The sequence below is a fragment of the Mytilus galloprovincialis genome, chromosome 12 (assembly GCF_965363235.1).
Source record: "Mytilus galloprovincialis chromosome 12, xbMytGall1.hap1.1, whole genome shotgun sequence".
Classification (NCBI taxonomy): domain Eukaryota; kingdom Metazoa; phylum Mollusca; class Bivalvia; order Mytilida; family Mytilidae; genus Mytilus; species Mytilus galloprovincialis.
This window is the reverse complement of record NC_134849.1, coordinates 3,940,621-3,963,830: the sequence shown is the minus strand read 5'-3', so window position 1 is coordinate 3,963,830 and position 23,210 is coordinate 3,940,621. Positions and strand designations below refer to the sequence as shown.

At 31.6% G+C, this 23,210-nt stretch overlaps 2 protein-coding genes across 3 annotated transcripts in view; one reads left to right on the top strand and one right to left on the bottom strand.

The window, feature by feature from the left end:
* Positions 1-23,210, bottom strand: part of LOC143054123 (tudor domain-containing protein 7-like) — a 71,318-nt gene that overhangs the window by 20,152 nt on the left and 27,956 nt on the right. Inside the window, exons 10-15 of the mRNA XM_076227027.1 lie at positions 20,948-21,036; positions 7,270-7,403; positions 5,739-5,874; positions 3,136-3,179; positions 2,029-2,140; positions 367-477 (exon numbers count right to left, since the gene is read on the bottom strand). Of these exons, the coding sequence (XP_076083142.1) occupies positions 367-477; positions 2,029-2,140; positions 3,136-3,179; positions 5,739-5,874; positions 7,270-7,403; positions 20,948-21,036 (626 nt within the window). The remainder of the gene's footprint in view (positions 1-366; positions 478-2,028; positions 2,141-3,135; positions 3,180-5,738; positions 5,875-7,269; positions 7,404-20,947; positions 21,037-23,210) is intronic.
* LOC143054125 (BTB and MATH domain-containing protein 38-like) lies at positions 9,994-17,916 on the top strand. 2 transcript variants are annotated; one of them, XM_076227030.1, is made up of 3 exons: positions 9,994-10,031; positions 15,780-16,054; positions 16,694-17,916. In XM_076227030.1, the coding sequence occupies exons 2-3, from the start codon at positions 15,805-15,807 to the stop codon at positions 17,236-17,238; spliced, it is 795 nt and encodes a 264-aa protein (XP_076083145.1). In that variant the 5' UTR covers positions 9,994-10,031; positions 15,780-15,804; the 3' UTR covers positions 17,239-17,916. The 2 variants fall into 2 exon arrangements, with proteins under 2 accessions (XP_076083145.1, XP_076083144.1); XM_076227029.1 differs by lacking the exon at positions 9,994-10,031 and adding an exon at positions 11,560-11,652.

The window sequence follows — 23,210 nt, the reverse complement described above, 5'->3', positions numbered from 1 at the left end:
AGCTATAAAGGGCCCCAAAATTAGTATCTACTTCACAAATAATACATGATGGTCTTAAAGTATAGATTCTAGGCATAATAGGTAAAATATCAAATAAAGTTATTATTGTGACTTGTTTGACAGAATTGTTTTCTACAAATTAAAATAAGCTTCATGTAGTATAAAGAAGAATCACATAAATACTGAACTCAAATGAAAATTTAAAAAATCCCTAATCAAATGGCAAAATCAAAAGATAAAACACATCAAACGAATTGATAACACCTGTCATATTCCTGACTTGGTACAGGCATTTTCTTATGTAGAAAATGGTGGATTGAATCTGGTTTTATAGCTAGCTAAACCTCTCAGTATAGAAGTACATACATTTTCAGGAGAATCAGACAGGATTTCTGCTCTACTCCAGCTGCCATCAGTACTATACATAGCTGCCACAAATTTACCTTTAGTTAAATCACTTTTTAAGGGGACTAGTTCCTAAAAAGAAAATTGTATTACAAATTTATACATTTATTCCAAAACTCCTTTTAAACACATATATCATTGATCTCAGGGCCTAGCTTTTCTTGTTAAATACCAATTTTAAAATCACTAATTTTCTAAATAATTCTTACATACAAGTCGTCATTTTGGTCATTACAATGGATAGTCATTTTTTTATTTTTTTCTCCAAAACTCATCTTTTCTACAAACATTTATTAATCACAGCCAGGTAATTTTGAATTTCCATGCAAATTACTAAGTATTATGAATTATCTCCCTTTTGATACTTTTTCCATAAACCAAAAAATAGTTGATCTATTGCTTAATGTACCTGATAAACAGAGAAAACAGAAAAAAAAATTAACCAATTAACCATAAAAATAAAGCGAAGGTAAAATAAAACCCGCTATTCACAAAGGTTGCAATCATTCCAAACACCAAATAAGGATAAGGCCAAGGACAATGAACACATTCCAGTTGAAATCTTTTTAACATACGCCATCTGTACATAATGTATGAATCATCTATGTTTTCTACCTTTTGAAACATCAAGCCAAAAAAAAATAGTTTACACCATCACTGCAACCAGATTTTAACGGATACATGATGATATTCATAAAAATATAAAATAGTACAAAAGATTAATAGGTCAAGTATAAATGGTCAAGTATATTCATGGTATACTTGATGTATGGAATGATTGTAACATGTTTGAATGATAGGTTTGACTGTTTCATTTGATCTGTACCTTAATTTCATAGTTCATTTGTAAATCTTATTTTTTCTGAATAGCTCTATTTGATAAGGTACTGTTAGCAATAGGTGGTTTATACCACTGTCCCAGGTTAGGGGGAGGGTTGGGATCCCGCTAACATGTTTAACCCCTCCACATTATTTATGTATGTGCCTGTCCCAAGTCAGGAACCTGTAATTCAGTGGTTGTCGTTTGTTTATGTGTTACATATTTGTTTTTCGTTCATTTTTTTTTACATAAATAAGGCCGTTAGTTTTCTCGTTTGAATTGTTTTACATAGTTTTATCTGGGCCTTTTATAGCTCACTATGTGGTATGGGCTTTGCTCATTGTTGAAGGCCGTACAGTGACCTATAGTTGTTAATGTCTGTGTCATTTTTGTCTTTTGTGGATAGTTGTCTCATTGGCAATCATACCACATCTTCTTTTTTATATTGTAAATCGTTATGCAGCAATTGGGTGAGATTATTTTTCCTGTAAATAAGCATACCCCAAACATCCTTTCAAGATGCTGATCCTTGTTGTAAAAAATCCTTTTTTTAACCCAACAAGTTCTTTGAAAATTTTATACTTTGAACACATTTAATAGCCCATAGTTTTACACATTTATTCTATTTTCCTATCTATTTTTCTAATCACCACAAATGGTTAAGCTCAGTCATTTGTAAAAAAACAGAAACATGTCCAATATCACTACACAGAGATTTTTTGTTTAACCATGACTTTTGAGTTCCTCTAGGGATATTGACCCATTTGTTGGCAATCATAGCACTAATACTCTATCATAAATACCTTTTCTATATTGGCTAAACCTTCCACAATCTCCTCTATGGGACTATCTTCCAACTGGACACAAAAACAGCCAATACTGTGTATATATGTTATGTAGACAACAACCTTTTCTCTGTAAAATATAAAACTTATATAAACCCTGTTGTTTATGAAAGTCTGACAATCAAAATTTGATGCGTTTCAGTTTAATTAATCTGTAAGATCTAGGTGATTTGGTGTTGTGTGACTACCGATGTGACAACTTTCTCATAAGATATAGAGAATTCTCAAGATTAAAATAATTGTTACCTTAACAGAAATTAAAAAAATTGGGAATGTGTTCATGGTTGCATATGATATTATTTATAAAGTCATAAAGAGACATAACTGTAAAAAGGTTAAAGAGACAAGACCCAAATTTTTACTTGATCTAAGTTTTGTGATAATATGTGTTGTGTATAAGTTTCATAATATTTGGTTGAGGCAAACTTCAGTTAGAGAACTGAATTGAAAAGTTCTAATTTTTCCATTTGAAAAGGGGCATAACTCTAGAACTGTAAAAGTGAAACCACCTTAATTCAAACTTGATCTGGATTATGTGGTAATAAGTATTGTGTATAAGCTTCATAACATTTGGTTTGAGGCAAACTTAAGTTAGAGAATGGAAAGCAACTTTGGAATGTATGGACAGACAAGGAACTAATTTTCAGTAGTTGTGGTTTGTTGATGTGTTTCAAGAGTGTTTCTAGTTTCTCGTTCTTATATAGTTTAGACCGTTGCTATCCAGTTTGAATGGTTTTACACCAGTAATATTTTTTGGGCCCTTTATAGCTTACTGTTTGGTGTGAGTAAAGGCACAGTGTTGAAGACCGTACCTTTACCTATAGTGGTTTACTTTTATAAATTGTGACTTGGATGGAGAGTTGTCTCATTGGCACTTGTTCCACATTTTCCTATATCTAAGGGGCATACCAATATCCTACATTTAATTTTGTATTAGAATACATCAGTGGAAAAAGTGAAGTTTTAAACCTGACTAGCTATATTTTTTACATATTAGTGATTTTTTTTACATAATAGCAATTCCTTTTTTGGGACTTTTTCCTTCTTCATACCATAAAAACTTACCCCAGTGGAAGTGTTTTCCCTTGTGGAATTTTGAAGTCTTTTCTCTGCAATCAAAAGAAAGTAGAAACATTTTTATTCATTTACAGAAATATCAATACGTTGGGTTCTGATTATTTTTCTAAATACTCTACAATGATAACCAGCCTAACAACACTGAGGCTGTGATTCCAACTCAGCTAGTGACTGTGACTTATATCTATTTAATTTACTAAGATCGTCAGTTTTTTACTGAACGTTAACAAGGCCGTAGCTACCATTGAGGCAAGTGAGGCAATTGCCTCACTAAAATTTCGACACTGATTATTTTTTTTATACATATATATAAATATAATAGTCATTTGTTGTTCTGTCTCAACCTTAATTTCTATAACTTGTCATCATTACTTTTAAACTATTCTTCCTGGAAAAGCAACACTGAAGGTAAAGGAATAATTCTAGTAAACTATTTTTTTTTAACAGAGTCTGAGTATTGTATATAACTTCATTAGAACAATCAAAAAACGATAAGTAGACTGACAAATAAAGTACTGGTCTTCGGAAGGGGGCAGTCCTGTCTGCGTATTCATTTCTTCGTTTCACCAACTTTTGACAAATCAAGTACTGATCATCGCAAGGGTGCAGTCCTGTCTGCGTATTCATTTCACGAACTTTAAACTTTCTCTTTACAGATAAATGAAATATAAATAATATGAAACATGAATGCATGGGTTAGTTTTTATCCATGTTTCTTTAACCTTAAAAATTGAAAGAATATCCCATATTCCAATTTGATATTATTGAGGAATGGTAGAACCACAGGATTTTGTCGTTACTTATTCGGGACTACGGAATTTCGTTTCTTTATATTCAGGGTTTCGGAATCAAACGTCAAAAACTCCATTCCAATTCCCCTGTACCCATATATACTTACTCTATAGATAGAATCATATACATGTATCTTATCTCATTCTATCCCTAGTGTGTCTACTCAGCATAAAAGCGAGTTTAATATTTTGTAACTGTGAATGTATGATGGTGCTTACAGGAAAGCTTAATTCCCTTTTGCAAACAAAACTGTTACTACCGATGCTAGTACCGAATTTCTGATGGAGAAGGAATTGGAAGAAGACATTGATCATTGTGTTGATGATGATGTGCTACCTTTAGAAACACAGACAGCCCTGAAACAACTGAAAACTTGGAAAAGAGCATGCATGAGTGGCGCGAGATTGTGCGGTCTTGCCATGCTCCATGTTCATCGTGATAAGGATATCAGCAGACCAAATTATGATTCTGAAACGATTTGACTGAACCGGCCATAGAAAAATTTGGAAAACTCTACTGAATCGATGTTTGTTCTGTTTTCTGGCAGCAGTCTCAAATCAGTGATGTTTGGATGATTATCTTACATATGAATTTAAATAAAGTTGTTAAAAATTTGGTGTTAGTAAAAGTCTTAAAAAATGAAAAATTTATATAAAAAGTGTCCAAATTCAAAACATTATCAAACTCTCTAAAAATGCCTAGAATGCAGGATTTTGCACCATTCATTTCATACCCTCCAAAAAAATATTTAGCCTCGCTTCGCATCGGCTCAATTATTTTGCCTCACTAAAATAAGATGCCTAGCTACGGCCTTGGTTAAGCAGCCATCCTGTTTTCTACTGAAGGTCAGTGACTCTCTCCTAAGGCTCAATTCTCCACCAATAAAAACTTCTGTGGAATCATTTAATTTAGGTGAGTATCAATTTTCGTTGATTGAGGTCAGATGGAAAACTTGCATTTTCATGGATAGTTGATTTCAAGGTTTTGCCAATCTTTGCAAGTATTTAAGCCAATAGGAAATTTGTAATTCATTGAAGATTTAAATTTGTGGTTCATCTGATCCCGTGAAACCCATGAAAACTGGTATCCAACGACAGTCTGCACCAAAAACTTTTTTAACTACTAGTCCGAAGATCAATATTCTGAAATTTTTTTTATTGATCCAAACTTTTGCAAAAACTTACTCGTCTGAAAGAAATTTTACTAGTCTGGGGCATCAGACTAGTGGCTAATCGTGCAGACTGCAACGAATAAAATTGAATCCATAGTATATTCTATGAACACACTAATAGTGAGTTGTTTTTTATGAATGAGTTACACAAGTTGAGCTGAGATTTATCTGTGTAAATGATGAAATTGACCAATCTGTTCTTTAAGTGATGTTATACCATAAGCATTGCAACATGAGAAATTTATGGGAAAGAGCATGATTTCAAAAGTTGTCTAGAACAAATCATGCTGAAAGTGGGGTTACACACCAATAACCAATTTACACTATACTGTAAACCAACTTATTTTCACTAACACTTTATTTTGTGTTTTACCATTTCTAGTTCACTTTGCGGCTATAACATTTTCAAGATTTTCTAATTTAATTGATGTAGTTTAATAAGGAAAGATCCAAGTTCTACACATTTAAAGTTATATCTTATATTCCCACTATTTTTCTACTCATAAAAAATAATCGCTTGTAAAATTAAGTTGGTTAACAGTAATTTATAATATAACTTCAATAAACAGGAATGATAACCTGAGTATGAAACTTTCTAAGAACTAATTTTGACAGGAAGTAGAATTACCTGAGAGCTATGTTGGACAGGAAATGGAATTTGTGTAAGAACTGTAACATCTTTCTTTGGAGATGGGATGGCTTGTACAGGAGGTGGTGCTGTTTCTTTTACAGGATAGAATACTTCTGTATTTGTTAGTGTGTTACTGTAAATAGAAAATACTTTTAAAATAAACTGTGTTATTACAAGTGAAACTGTGAGCTACTGCTCACTGATGATACCCCCGCCGCAAGTGGATAATATTAATAGTGTAAAAATATGCAAGTGTTCGGTAAACAGGAAGTTGTCAAGTGATGAATCTGAAAACGCATCACACGGTATAGCTGACTTATATAAATCTCAAAACCAAATTTCAGAAATCCTTGTATTGTAGTTCCTGAGAAAAATGTGACGAAAATTTTCAACTTGGCTATCATGTGTAAAATCATACAAGTGTTCGGTAAACAGGAAGTTGTCAAGTGATCAATCTGAAAACGCATCACACGGTATAGCTGACTTAGATAAACCCTGAAACCAAATTTCAGAAATCCTTGTATTGTAGTTCCTGAGAAAAATGTGATGAAAGTTTCATGGGACGGACTGACGGACGGACGGACGGACGGACTGACAGACAGAGGTAAAACAGTATACCCCCCTTTTTTGAAAGCGGGGGTATAATAAAAAATACATGTAAATAAAATGTGTTTCCGTTCCGGTCCTACTAAAAAGCGCCCAGGACTCAGCGCCAGGGTAAAGAAAAAGTGTCTGGGGAAAAGAAAAGGCGCCCGGGAGAATAAAATAATAATATTTTATAACAAAAAATGTTTTCCTGAAAAAAAAATCATTGCTTGTTAATTTGTCCTAATATAAATGGGGATATGTCTTCACCTTTGATAATCTTTAATTATCTCCTCATGGAAGAGCAACCCAACAAAATCCTGCTACATATTTGCATATTATATTATGAAGGTGTTAGTATTGTTAATAACACCTAGCATATATACTTGACAACCTATAAACAATCAGATTACACAATGCTTTATAATATCAATAATAATGAAAATTCCAGAAGGGACAGACAATATTTTCTAGATTTTATATTAATGAACAGAAGGGTCCTACTAAAAAGCGCCCGGGTGAAGAAAAGTGCCTGGAGATTAAAAAACATCGCCCTGGAAAAAGAAAAAGCACCCAGGGGAACGTAATATATTACAAATCTCTAGCTGCCAATCGTAATAAAGCTGATCTGTATGCGTATTCATCTGACTGGTCATGGGAAAAACAACCTTTGCATGAATAATTTACATTTTTGTCTGTGAGGAACATCTCAAAGTCTGCAAATTCCAGCTCTTCACATCGAAGGTGATACCACGTATCACAATTGTCGCAGCAGATAGTAGCATCGTACATATCTCCATTTATATTAGGACAAATTAACAAGCAATGATTTTTTTTTCAGGAAAACATTTTTTGTTATAATATCTTTCCAAGCCTTCACTAACCTGAACTTACAATTCTACACAAGATATATCTTTCCAAGCCTTAACTAACTCAAACTTACAATTCTACTCGAGACAAATCTTTCCAAGCCTTCACTAGTTCCAGTAAGTTTCCTGGTGGATCTTCTTGGAATCTTTCTTTATATTCTACAGGAAATCTAGTGCTCCATAAACCATTGGGTTTCGATTCCAGAATCTGTAAATATAAAATGGATTGTGCAATGGTGATTATAAAAGGTACATGTCAGGCTTAAAAATAAAGTATGTCAGGCACCTGTTTTGTCAACTAAAGCTGTATTTCAACCAAAACTATCAATAGTCATGCAAACCTATTACTGTATGATGCATCAGAAACCTAACATCCTGAACTGTATTAAATATGTTCAGCTAAAGCTTTTTGTTTAGGGACCAGATGAAGCAGGATTTTCTCACTGTGTTGAAGACCTATCGGTGGCCTTCAGCTGTTTTCTGCTCTATGGAAGGGTTGTTGTCTTTTTGACACATTCCCTGCATTTCAATTCTCAATTTTATCAAATAATTGAAAGAATCATGAGTTAAGTTAAAGTTTTCAAAGACAAAAGAAGATGAGGTATGAATACCTATGAGACATTACTCTCCATCCATGTCTTCTTTGTATGGTATTTCACACAATTGAAAATATCACTTCTACACAGTCTTATTTATTGTCATCAACTGATACACAGTCACAGGTACAATTAGAAAATAAGCTTTTTTTTAATGTCGTTTGGAGAAAAATGATTTTTTTAATGTCATTTGGAGAAAATATGATTTTTTTAATGTTGTTTGGAGAAAATAAGATTTTTTTAATGTCATAGAGAGAAGATGTGGTTTTTCACTTAGATAGTCATATTGTGTTTTGATTTGAATAAAAAGAGATGTGGGGAATTACTGTTGGTTAAAATACCATCGCATCATTAACTACAAGTTATCTTTAGTATCTCAAAGTTTTGTTATACAGCTGAAGAAGAAAAAGACTAAACAGAAAGGAACGATTTGTCATACAATAAATCATTTCCCGTTGATACCTATTATCTATGGCAAACTAATTCCATGTTACAAGTGAAATGTTAACAAAAGTCAATATCAAAGATCAAACATGTCTAAGGGGTTTTGATCTCAGATTAATATGTAATTTAAATATATTAAATAAAAATTGATTAGGAAATTCTGTCAGAATGCCAACCATATTAGTATAATAAATTGTAACTAAAAGTTGACTTTTATTCTGTTTATAATGACATTTGTGTTAATATTTATACAAAGGTGATTTTATTAAGGAGAAACAATTGATCCCTTGTTTATAACACATCTTAAAGGTAAGCCACCCTCAATGTTTTAATTGTATTTTTAAATGTCCTATTTTCTCTCACAGGGGGTCTCAAGTTCTCAACAAAGAATTATAGGTATAAATGTGCAGCTAGCATTTCAAAACTCCCCATTCAAATATTGAGTTTCTGTAGAAATCAGTACTCATTAAATATATCTCATAACAAAATCATAACCAATTCTTTTATTTCTTATTTATCACATATACAATTTGTTACATTTTATTCGTCTGGTTGAATGAAAAAAAAAAAATGTTTGTTTTTTTGTTAGTATCTAATGCCACCTTCAGCCACCATAGCTATATATGACATGGTAATGCTAGTTCTTTTTTTTGGTGTAGGTGGCCCATTGGTACTCAAAGAGAACTATCATTATTATCATTAGGTATGTGTCTGTCCCAAGTCAGGAGCCAGTAATTCAGTGGTTGTTATTTGTTAATGTGTTACATATTTGTTTTTCGTTCATTTTTATTTAAGAATTGAATGCTTCTTTTTGTAAATTTATTGGGGTGTAAAAGCGTTGACCGAGGTAAATTTTGTATGAAGGGCAGAAGCGCTTCATTCTAAAAATGTACGCACGGTCAACGCTTTTACAACCCTATAAAGTTACAAAAAGAAGCATTCAATACTTATAATTACATTTTTTAGCTATGATCATGAAAACACGAATTTATATATTTTATTATTTAATTCACCTGTGCACTTTATTGTTGGAGCACGTGTTATCATAAGTGAAAAGTTGTATTGAGCAATGCAACTGCTTACGGAATAACATGTGATGTGCAGTTAGCCAATCAGAATAAAATATTATAATGAAACATAAATCTAATGTAATTATATATAAATAAGTTAGTTTTCTTGTTTGAATTGTTTTACATTGTCATTTTGAAGCCTTTTATAGCCGACTATGACTTTGCTCATTGATGAAGGCCCGTACGTTAACCTATAATTGTTAATTTCTGAGTCATTTTGGTCTCTTGGTGAGAGTTGTCTCAGGCAGTCATACCACATCTTCTTTTTCATATCATCTATGAAAGGAGAACTAGCTTTCATTTTCAACTAAAATAAGAGTGAACTACTGGAATTACTAAGCCACTAAGGCCTCAAAATTGATATAGAAAACACAATTTAGTGAAGATATATAGTATATAATGAAGACGTTGAAAATTCTGTTTGCAAAGATTGTAACACATCATCTTTATCATTAGAAAACTACATGTATTTCTTTGACATAATATAAGTTTAACCCCATTAAATCTGGATGAAGAGATCATAAAGATAAAATGATTTTATAACAAGTAAATAAACAAATGATTTAAGTCTATTTACACTGGAGGTAAATCAGATAAACTGTAAAATCTTCAATACACATAACTTATGTAACTTCTGATAAATAAATCAACAATAAATCACAGTGTGAAAAGAAAGATGAGAGAACTCAGGCAGATATCATCATGTACATTGACATGGTTAGAGAGGTACATTGAAACAAAACATTTTCTTGGTATAAGTTTATGAAAATTAAAATTTGAAGAACTTTTTTTCATATATGTTAAACTTTGGTGTCAATTTTTAAAAAAAAATGGTATAAAAAATAGTCATGTTTTTTGGGTTTTTTTTCCTAAATATTTCTTGATATATATATATACTAGAACACATCCGTGATATGGCGGGTCCGTGACTGAATTAAAGTATATAACTTATAATGCACAAGCCTTATTTTGATATTAATATTGTCATCTGATAAAGTCATGCCGATTATAAGATACGCAGTTTTCTCTGCTTTCAAATCTTTCTGTTTGAATCCGTTGAACTGGAACTTATCAATTATTGGTAGTATTAATTAGTTGGAAAACAAAAGGTCCTGGAATGGAATATTTTTTAATCAACAGCATTGTCCTATATTAGTTATAAAGTTGAATTCTTTGATTCGCTGTTTTACGTCATGCCCGCTAAGAAATTGAAAACTGTACCTATACGCCTTATTTTAGTCCAGATTTTTAGTATTCGTATTGTTATCTTAAAAAGTTTTACTGATTAAAATGATACAATAGGTAACAATTTGACAATCTAGTAGTGTCAACCCTGTGAATATGACCCGTGTATATAGCATATTAATCCTGAATACACCGTTTGGTGGTGCGCCTGTCAGATGAGAAACGTCCAAATAAGGTAATAGGTAACAGGTGAATATACTATTAGTATTGGTATCGGACTCAACCCGGAACTTCTTAATTATTGGCAATATTAATTACGTGGAAAACAAAAGGGCCTGGAGTGGTGTAATTTTTAATCTACACCTTTGTACTATATTAGTTATATATAAAGTTGAATTCTTTGATTCGTCGTTTTTTGATGACGGCTGACAAATTGGACCTCGTAATTTTAGTATTATAGATATACTTCAGATCTTCCATGGTAAAGAACCCTTAACGAGTTAGATAGTAACTTACAGCTTCTTAAAACACTTGTTTTAGGAAATTATAAAACTCATGTTTTCATAGTTTATATCAAATGCTGCTGAAGGTGTTTTTCCTTTACAAAACATTTTTTTTTTATATTTTTCTTATTCACCACTACCATTCAAATGTGCAACCTATAATTGGGGGATGAATTTTTACCCTCCTCCCTGAAATTAGGTCAAGAAAAATTCATGATCCCTATTTCCATTCTCAATTTTATTTTATGATCCAGCATTTCAAACTGTTTGTCTTTTAATTTTTTAACCATGATGGTGTTGTCAGTTTGTTTTTGATCTATTAGTTTGACTGTCCCTCTGGTATCTTTTGCCCCTCTTTTGTACTATTTTTAACACCCAGATAAAATTAATGACCCATAATTAATAAAATATTAAAAATAATTTTTATAAATTTACTTTTCTCACACTATGCTGTCATCCAAAAAAAATTTATAGACCTAATTCAATTAAATCTAACAAATGTTATAAATTTAAATTTCTGACTTATATTTATACAGTATACATTTGTACTTATTCTGTAATGAATACCTGGGTAAAATCTTTCAGCATACAGTAATTACATTCTCACCTGTATTTTACCTGGGAAATATATTATAAGTATGGATGTTCAATAATTCAAGGTAAGAATGAAAATTGTTGATGCTGCAAAATTTAGTTAGTTTAATTTTATCAATGGTCATGAATTTTATCATATATACTGTATTTCTAACCAAAAATATCTTTAATGGAAAAAAATGTTTACGGAATCTTATTCAGAATTTTCATGCTTCGTGTTTTATATACATTATCATGATTATTGTAATTCACTCTAAAAGGGAAAGGACTGGCAATACGTTGTTTTAGAATTTAAACAAGCAATTCATTTTAATACAAACGGACTATGTACAAATGTATTTATAACCAAATTTTTCTATAAAACATTTGAAAAGCAATTCCATCTAACTTGAAGATTTAGTAGATCATTGTAGATAGAGAATATATACTTATTGACTTTACAGGATACAGTTGATGGACAATTTATAAGACTTAATAATCCTACTCAATGATCAAAATTTGGAGAATTTTCCAGGGAATACTATCACTGGTAAAATATACAAATTATACAAAATGACAAACTTTTCAGGAAAACTGCAGGTTTCTAACAGTCTATTTTGTTATAAAATCATATTTTTAAATAACGTGCTAAATTTTCAAGTGTGAAAAGAAGGTTTAAAATACATTGCATAGAATGAGGCTGATATTTCAATTTTACTTCATAATTTCAAAATAAATTGGAGCTGAGATAAAACAAAATTAAATGACACCAGAATTTTACAATCTTTGTATGACAAGGTTAAATGATCAGTGACAGCATCAAAATCCCTACCCCCTGTAGTGATCAAAACAACAATAGTTTTAGCCTTTACATTCTTCAATCTAAAAACAACATATAATGATGGATTATTTCAGTTCAGAACTTTAAAAAACAAAATACTTTAAACAAATATTTACAATTGTTAAAATGTAATACTTCTATTGTGACCAGAACTGTGGCAATTATACTCTACATATTTTGTTTTTAAAGTTTGAGCCTAAAGTTTAGTAAAATATATATATACTAAAGATAATAGATCTTTGTGTTCAAGATATTAGAAAAGGTGGTTTGACATTTGTGTAAATTGAAAAATCAATTCTCTAAAGTTTAAAGTGCACATTTTATTTGATTTTTACATAAACAGACACTTTAAATTTACAATCTGCAAGTTACCCTAGCTAGAAATTGAATTTCAATTTTAAATTGAACAGTTGATATTATTCTAAACCACAAATATTCAAGAAAATGTGAATTGTTTAAAATAAAGTTTTAAAAGAGTAAAGAAAATTTGTTATTTCAAATTCTGAAAGGTATTATTAGTACAATGTACAAAAAAAAAAGATAAAAAAACTTTAATATCAAAGTTCAAGTTAATATTGCTGCAGATAAGTTTGTCTGAGAATCAAGCCAACAACAAACGACTCTACAATGTAAAATCTTCTCATTCACAAATTCAAATCTAAAGAATTCTTATTGGAGAAAATTATCAGTGTTGCACAACTGCTGTGAAACTTTCTCAAGTTTATACTGCTTCAGCATAAGTCTTAAATTTGCAATACCCTTTTACTGTTAGTTATGGTTTGGAAAAGCTCATATTTTAGAGGGTTTATTCTTTTTTCATTTCACATTCAGTTTAAAATGATGCAGCCTGATCATTTCTTAGAAAAAGGTTACCGGTACACATAAATTTGCAGAGTTTCGGAAAAGACTTTTTATTGCTATATATATATAATTTTCAAAGTATTGTTGTTTAAAAATCCTCAATTGTATAAAGACATCTTCTGAAGATTAAGGAGATTTTAACATCTACAATCATCCCATTGGACAGCCATGATATATATATATATTTTTCTAATTCAAGAGTAGAGTTACAATTTTCCTGTTTTAATTTGGGGCTAAATATTATGGGCATAATCTTTTTCTTAATAAGCATGAAATTAAAAACTAGAGGCTCTCAAGAGCCTGTGTCGCTCACCTGTTACTGTATTTACTGATGTCTGCCATTTTGGTTGGTAGGCAGGGTCATTAGACACTTTTTTTAAAATAGATAACCTAGAAATGATTGTGGACAAGTTTGGTTAAATTTGGCCCATAGTTTTAGAAAAGAAGATTTTTGTACAAGTTACAAAAATGACGAAAAGTTGTTCAATATTGACTATAAAGGACAATAACTCCTTAAAGAGTTCTCTGACAATTTTGGTTATGTGGACTTATTTGTAGATCTTACTTTGCTGAACATTATTGCTTTTCACAGTTTATCTCTAACTATAATATTATAAATGCTCTAAATGCTTTGGTTTTTGAGTTATAAGCCAAAAACTGCATTTTACCCCTATGTTCTATTTTTAGCCAAGGCGGCCATCTTGGTTGGAGGGCCGGGTCACCGGACACATTTTTTAAACTAGATAATTAATAAGATGATTGTTGCCAAGTTTGGTTAAATTTGGCTCAGTAGTTTCAGAGGAGAAGATTTTTGTAAAAGATAACTAAAATTTACGAAAAATGGTTAAAAATTGACTATAAAGGGCAATAACTCCTAAAGGGGTCAACTGACCATTTCAGTCATGTTGACATATTTGTAAATCTTACTTTGCTGAACATTATTGCGGTTTACAGTTTATCTTTATCTATAATAATATTCAAGATAATAACCAAAAACAGCAAAATTCCCTTAAAATGACCAATTCAGGGACAGTAACCCAACAACGGGTTGTCCAATTCATCTGAAAATTTCAGGGCAGATAGATCTTGACCTGATAATCAATTTCACTCCAGTCAGATTTGCTCTAAATGCTTTGGTTTTTGAGTTATAAGCCAAAAACTGCATTTTACCCCTGTGTTCTATTTTTAGCCATGGTGGCCATCTTGGTTTGATGGCCAGGTCATCGGACACATTATTAAACTAGATACCCCAAGGATGATTGTGGCCAGGTTTGGTTAAATTTGGCCCAGTAGTTTCAGAGGAGAAGATTTTTGTAAAAGTTTACAGATGACGGACGACGGACGCCAAGTGATGAGAAAAGCTCACTTGACCTTTCAGGTCAGGTGAGCTAAAAAAGTTTTTCTTCTATTTCACTTAATAGTAATAATTATCATATTTAGGCCAAATAAAAATATATGTGTGGTTCCAGTAACCCGACCGACCCTAGTTTAAACCCCCCAACCCTACAACTTTTTTTTTCATTTCTGAAAAATAAATTTCAAACGATCTTATTTTGAGGATTGTGAATTAAAATAATATAAAATTCGTAGATTTCTGTCATTTGAATTTCCATAAGAAGTATCTGTTATTGGTAAATTGCAACAAAATTAATGAAAAACGTAAATGACTGTCTTTATTTTGAAACCAAACACTTTTTAAATTGGCCGACTTCCGGTATTGACGTGTGTATACTGAAAACAATTTCGGTAAACACACGATTTTTTTCCGGATTTTGACAATCCTAAATAAAATTTAGAAAAAAATAAATAAAATTTGCCGACCTATCGACCCTATTTTTCAAAAGTATGTAACTGGAACCACACATATATTTTTATTTGGCCTTAGAGACATTAAATTTTATCATTAAATTTAATAATTTTATTAATTCTGCCAATTCTGTACATTTCAATGAAGTTTATTTACCTACAACTAATCAAATTGATTAAAAATCCTCTTCAGGTTTTTAAAGTATGGGCGTAAATACTATAGTAAAATATTGATTTTTTTTCTGTTTTAAATCCCTCTGATAGTATATACTGAATACTTACCACTATATATGATACTTCGGTTTACTCTACATGCTATTTGAGAATATTTCTTCACAATGCATAGAATTTATTGATCTTCAAATGTAAGTAGTTTTAATTTTCCAACTTGTACATTTTTCAAATTTTAATTAGATTCAAAAGCTTAATTAAGGAACTCTATAGGGCCCTTGCCAGTGTCATAGCTTATATATATTTGTATGTTGGAGCATTCACATTGTCTCAATACCATTTTACAAAGTCAGACGCCTCCCTCTTTTTTTTTAAATATAATAAATAGATTGATTGATTGTTGGTTGCTTAATTTCTAAAGGCAAATAATTCATGCATGTTCAGGACGATAAAGACAGTATATAAGATCGGTAATCTATGGTAATTTTGGACTTTATATTTCAATTATGGTGTATTTTCATTTTTATTTCAAAGATCTCACTCAGGATGAAGAACAGCAATGGATGACCCTGTACTCCATGATTTTACACAGCCAGATCAGCTTAGTGACCTAACCCTGATTGTCGAGGGTACTAACTTGTTTGTACATAAATCATACCTAGCCGAATGGTCAGGAGTATGGAGGCAGATGTTTCTAGAGGATTATGGGAACCCTGAGCAAGCCAAGGAAATATTTCTGTCTGACAAGAAACTGAATGAGATTACAGAACTACTACATTGTATCTACGCAACACAGAAACCTATATCTGGTAAGTCAGATACATGAGATAGGTCTGAGTTACCTCCAATTACTGCACAGAAACATTTATTTCACCTCGGGTAACTAAGTGATGATGTGATAGCTTTCAAAATTAATTAATCAAATTTCAATAAAAATTCTTGACATTTTCCATGTGATTTGGAAAATTATAATTTCCTGCATAAACTAACACCTGAGTAAAAATACCATAATGCACAAAACAATTACATCATTCTTTCAAAATTGTGTAAAGATTTTATATAGATAAACGAACTAACACTCTGTTTAAATAAAGCCTTCCTTATTAACATGATTAAGCTTTCATTCATAAAACTATGTCCCTAAGTATACAATATCAAGGTTGCAATGAATTGACTTTCTTTGTTTAGTTATGTTGAATATTGCTGTTAAGAGTCTAATTCACTTGAAAGTCAGTCATCAGATGACAGGATGACATTGAGACTGCAAATATGGTATTTGAAAGTAAGGACAAAAAAGAGCATAAAGAGGCAGTAACCAAACAACATAAACAAAAAGTCTCATGTTTTATGAGTTTCTGCAAAACTTAATCGGAATATGTATACCTTATAGAAGTATGATTAACCTCTTCCTCAATGGTTCTGATAGGAATTTTGTTTTCATTTTTCAGAGGAAAATGTGATTTATTTATTAGAACTATCAGAAGAATATAAAATAGAAAGAATAAAGAAGAGATGTGAAGAATTTCTATTGAATCAGGAGAGATCGATTCAGTCTCTCTATCTAGCTCAGAAACATGGATTAAGAAATCTATTCAAAGTTTGCTTTGAATTTGCTAAGACACGGACAGTTGAAGAGCTTGAAAGTTCACCGGAATACAAACTTCTTGACAAAGATGTTGTTATTAAAATATATAGTGAGAAAGTAAACATGATGAGGAATTATGCAAATGATTTAAGACAAAGTGAAAGTAGACTTGAAATCACATGTGACAAACTGAAAGTAGAAAAGGAAAATATGAAGAGAAGTTTACAATTAGTTCAGGATATTTGGACTACTCCTAACAAGAGGTGCTATAAACATATTACAGAGGAGAATTTTGATTTCTCCTGTAGTGATTGCAATGATAAAGTACACTGGGAGATACGGAGGTTATGTGTAGAGGGACAACATGTACGAGTGTACTTCCCTTCACAGAGTAAACACAAAAAGTGATAGTTTTATGATATAATTTCTTGCAATAATTTTTTAACTTCAGTTTCATAATTCAAAACAAGATCATCTATTCAAATATATTCAAAACAAAATTAGCTCAATTATTTTTTGGCATTTGTTTTTTGTATAGACAAATGGAAGCAGGTTCTTAAACATGTTAAAACCGAGTATTAAAGACTTAAATCAGTTTGATAGGCCGATAGCAAAAATACCACATGTGAAGATGTGTATGATTAATTCGTTATGCTGTGTGCTGAGTGACCTAATACAATATATATGGGGTCCCTCTCACCCCATATGGAATTTACTATAAACCTCATATAAATATATCATATTAGGTCACTAACACACCATGTAACTAATATTATATCAAGGGTCTTAAATAATCCCTAACAATGGATGATTGAATCAAGGGACTGATTTATGTACTGGTACATTTTTTGAAATCAGAATTTCACAAATAAAGAATGACTCAAATATTTTCTTGAGTCCTTCATAACTGCATTGCCAAGGTTACTTTCAATGATCTTCAAGTAGATAAATAAAGACAAGCAACAGTCAGAAAATGGTTAAGATAGCCTACATTGGAGACAATCAATACCCTTAAAATTTGTCAATAGTACTTAAGATCTATTAAAACTTAAATAGTGACTGCATTAACAGGTTTTTAACAGCTGTCACAAAATGACCAAGAATATGAAATGATTTGAACAGATATACATTAAACAATACTTGATAATATATGATATTGATGCAGATACAAAAATGTAACTGTTTAAATACACAACAGGTAAACATTATAAACAAATGTGACTTGTATTATCATTTTATACTGATTAAAATATGACAAATATGTACTTTCACAATATAACTGACCTTTAAATCGTAGCTTTTAGGAGTCACACATTTATGTTTCATTTAGAACTTACCATTGATCTGTTCAAATTAGGCAATTTAAAAACTGTCACTAAAATTTAAAACAACATAGAAAAGAGAAATCATGCTGATTTTCATAAAATAGAAATGGGTTGAAACTTGCTTCACTTTGCAGAAATGGTTAGATAGATGAGCAATTAGTAAAACACAAGTTCATGGATTTTCTAAGTCCAAGGACCATAACTCTGCACAATATCATCAGACCAGATAAAAAAAACTGAACTTGATCTGTTACTTGTCATGACAAGAGTGCACATAAACTTAACATTAACCAAGAAAACTAAACATTGACCAATGAACCATGAATATGAGGTCAAGGCCATATAAATCATGTCAGGCAGGCATGTACAGCTAATAATTCATCCATACAACAAATATAATTGACTTATTGCTTATAGTTTATGAAAAACAGACCAAAACAAAAAATCTTAACACTGAGCAATTAACCGTGAAAATGAGGTCAAGGTAAAATAAATCCTGCCAGACTTACATATAGATCATAAAATATTTCCATACACCAAATATAGTTGACCTATGGCATATACATGATAAAGTATTAGAAAAAACGACCAAAACTTAAAAAACTTAAATTTGACCACTGAACTGTGAAAACGAGGTCAAGGTCAGATGACACATGCCAGCTAGACATGTACACCTTATAATCATGTCACCATAGCCGCCGCCAGATCACTATCCCTATGTCAAGCTTTCTACAACTAAAGTCGCAGGCTCGACAAAAACCTTGAAATTTTAACTCCATGAAAATTAATGTTTCTACAGTATCTTCAAGCATGACAAAATAAAAGTGGAAAACTGATTATTTGATTGAATCTTCAAGGACCATAACTCAGCACAAAAACGTCAGACCAGAACAAATTTTTTCTTGAGCACCCTAGCAGTAACTTGTTATAACTAGATATGATTGAGATGGGAGCCATCTCTGTGGGCCACGCTGTGAATAATGTGCATTAAAAAATTGTATCTTTACCATAGGACATGGGTTTGTCAACTGAAATCAAAGTTTTTGACCTTGACCTTTGACCTAGGAAGTTGTAAATAAATTATGACACACCCTTTGGTGTTGGTTTATAAACATGTCAAGTATAAACTTTGAAATGATAACGGTTCTCAAGATATAGAGCGGACACAATCTTTCCCATAGGACATGGGGTTGTCAACTGAAACCAAGGTTTTTGACCTTGACCTTTGACCTAGGAAGTTGTACATAAATTATAGAGCGGACACAATCTTTACCATAGGACATGGGGTTGTCAACTGAAACCAAAGTTTTTGACCTTGAACTTTGCCCTAGGCAGTCGTTCATAAATTATGACACACCCTCTGGTGTTGGTATATATACATGTCAAGTATAAATTTTGAAATCATAACGGTTCTCAAGATATAGAGCGGACACGATCTTCACCACAGGACACAGGGTTGTCAACTGAAACCAAAGTTTTTTTACCTTGACCTTTGACCTAGGAAGTTGCACATACATCATGACACGCCCTCTGGTGGTGGTTAATAAACATGTAAAGTATAAAGTATGAAATCATAATGGTTCTCTAGATATGGAGCGGACACAAAAGTGTTACGGACGGACGGACGGACGGACAGACTGATCACTATAGGGTACCCGCCTAAAGGCGGGACCCTAATAAAACAATACACCAAACATTAAATCAATATATTTAAGCACAAAGAAAAAGTGTTGTAAACTTATTTGCCAGACTGACAGATAGATAGACAAAGTGCAAACCTAAAGTCGCCTCAGACTTTGTCCATGGATGACTGATTGTCAATTGAGAAAACTTTTGCTGAAAACCACATATATGTGTGTCACCTTACAGCCTTTAAAAATGATACAACCCCGTATTGTATAGTAAGCAATAAATGGCTGACAAGATGGTGCCTTCAAACATGTTCTATCCTACCACATTCTATATGTGCTTGTTCAAAGTCAGGAGCCTGTAGGTCAGTGGTTTGCTTTTCATAATTGTTTTATTATAAATTATGTAATTTAGCTGTTAGTTTTCTCAGTTGAATTATTTCACAATTTTTCATATCAGGGCCTTTCAAAGCAGCAGATACAGTATTTTTTCCCGATTGTTGAAGGGCTTACAGTTTCTTTTAATTGCTTATATTCATTTCATTTGTACTTAAGGTTGATACTGGTAATGAATAGTTGGCAATTCTAATGCAATTTGTATGTAACAATTTTTTTCATTGGCTAAAAGTTGCTGTCAAATCCACAGATGACCAGGCGTAACTAAGGAGAGACAACCATTTTGAAATGATTGAATCAACAAATGTTCGATTACTACTATATAATCCAAAATAAAAAAACTCCTACCTCGAATTCGCCATTTTAAAGTTATTTTATCCGAATTTGAAGCGTATAGGTAATGTAATAACCTCCAGTTTGTAAGTTTTTATTTGTATGACGTCACGTTTACCCATGATTTCTTTGCGCCAAAATCATTCATGAAGTTTCACAGATTTTTTTTGTCAAATTTAGACATTTTTCCAAGTTTTATCGTATTATTTCTGTTTGAAATGCATTAGAATCCGAATAACAGTACTTTAGTTGAAAAGTTGCCACCGTCAATTTTGATTTGACGGTCGCAAATCTCCGTTTTACTGTCTCCGCTACACGTCGCCAGTAAAACTGCATTTGCGACCGTCAAATCTACAATTGACAGTGGCAACTCTTCAACTACAGTACTGTTATTCCTTAATTATACCACATCTTCTTATTTTATATAATACCTACCTGTTTGACCCTTGACTTTACAGCCTGGTTAGAATCTGAGTGATTGTCTGGTGATATTATAGTTCGTCCTGAGGTTGGTATAGGTGATTCTGAAAAGAAACAGGTAAAATTTACCAAATCACATAATACTAAGAATTCTGTCAGTAAAAAGTTGACCATAAAGTCAACACCAGGATGTAGAAACCAAGACTTCATCATGTTCATTTAACTTCAGATTTCATTTCTCTCCTCTTTCAACATGTTCAAGGTAATAGTCTTTCTGTTGGACTTTGTAGCTTTTTTCAACTGTGTTTATATACATTTTTGTACTTTTACAACATACCATCACGATCATGTATGTTAAGAAATGTATGATAGGCAAAGAGAAATTTGTGAACTTCAGGGTTTCATTATAAAGAGGCTGTATCCAGTACTTTCACCAATCTACAAATTATTAGCAAAGCCTGGAATTAAGATATCTCAAACAATGTATTAATGCATCTATATTATATATAGTACCAAAAGTACCACCTATCAGTCCTAATGAGAAACCACTTGAATGTGCAAATATGAGAGCAAATGTTTAAATGTCTCACCTGTTTTTCTGATTATATAATTTGAAAAAGTCATACTACAAGTATACATAAACTGTTCTAGGAAAGTGAGATCAGATATATTAACCATGAAATATAGACATTTACACCTTGCAATCATTCCAAACACCATGAATATTGGTCCCATTATTTAAAGTGTTTGAGAAACAGTTCAGACAACAAAGTATCAACATTGACCAAATGGAAATGAAGTCAAGGTCATATTCTGACAAAAATGCAGTTTAGGCATAAGACAAAATTTGTAATTTATCGTTGAATTGTAATCTACAATAAAATAACTGTTTGAACAATGCGTTACTGAAAAATACATATAAAATAATTCTTTTATCCCAGTCTGCACCAAAAACTTTTGAGAGTACTAGTCCACTGGACTAGTAATTATTTAAATTTACTAGTCCTGAATAATTTCCACTAGTCCGACACCGGTGAGGGTCGCGAAGCGACCTGAACCAGCTAGGGGGGTTTGGGGGCATGCCCCCCCAAAAAAATTTTGAAATCTTAGATGCAAAATCCTGCATTTTGAGCACACCTGAAAGGGTTTAAGCTGGTTAAAAATTATTTTTTTTTAGCTAATTTTAAGGATTTTACATTTGCAAAAAATTATTGAACAAGGAAAACTTCCTACACTATTAATTTTTAGTCATGATAAGTTCATAACAAAAACAATGTCAGAGTTTCCAAGTAATTTATAGTTTTTTTTATTCCTCATAGTCTTTTAATAATTGCTTTAGTTTTAATTTAAACATCCCTTTAGCAAAATTGGTTTTGTTATTTTCTTTGCAGTACGTGCAAAACATTAAGAATTCAGTTCAATTCAAAGTTTTATTGCCATATATAAACTTTAGTTTGTGACATATAAGAACAACAAAAACAAACAAAGACAATAAATTATAAGTCACTCAATATATATATATATATATACTAATTCAGGTAAATATTAAAGGGTCCCCTGTCCTCAGTTCCATTGACTTTTTTTATAAAGGATAATAGTTTTTTCACTTGTGTTGGTGTTGATGGGTTAAGTTTAAGTATAAAAATATGTCATTGTTAGTGAGATTAGCAAATGAATTATTTTCTCTGTTAATGCAATTAAAATATGTTAATCTAATATTTGAATTGTGAGAACAATTTATTAATAAATGTTTTTCATCATCTAGTACTTTGATTTTTTTGCAAAGTGAGGAATTTGAAAATGCCTTTCTTTTTTAATTAATAAATGAATGGTCACTGATTTGTAAGTTTTGTAATTAATTTTCTAAATTTAAAGTTTGAGTTAGAGAGGTAAGGTTTGATCAAGGAGGTTATATTAGAAGGAGAGAGGACGAAAGACGATAATTACACATAAAATGTTACCGACTTTTCTGTAAGTGGGTGTTAATTACTTGAGATCGACTGTGTCACAGAGGGAGATTTTGTCCTAATAACATATCCGAGTAAGAACGGAAACACCCGAGGTGTCATAAACTGACCGGAAATATAATTATTGATATATTAATACGATTTTTTGTGATATTTTTTATTAAGTAATTAAAAATTTAAATTTTATGTTAAAAGTTAACTTCTAACCAATAGAAATGAAACGAATATCCGTCTCATTGCGGTCAATGTTAATACCAACAGAAAGCAGTTTTACGTTATTTCCCGATAAATTTCTCTATGTTTCAATTGCA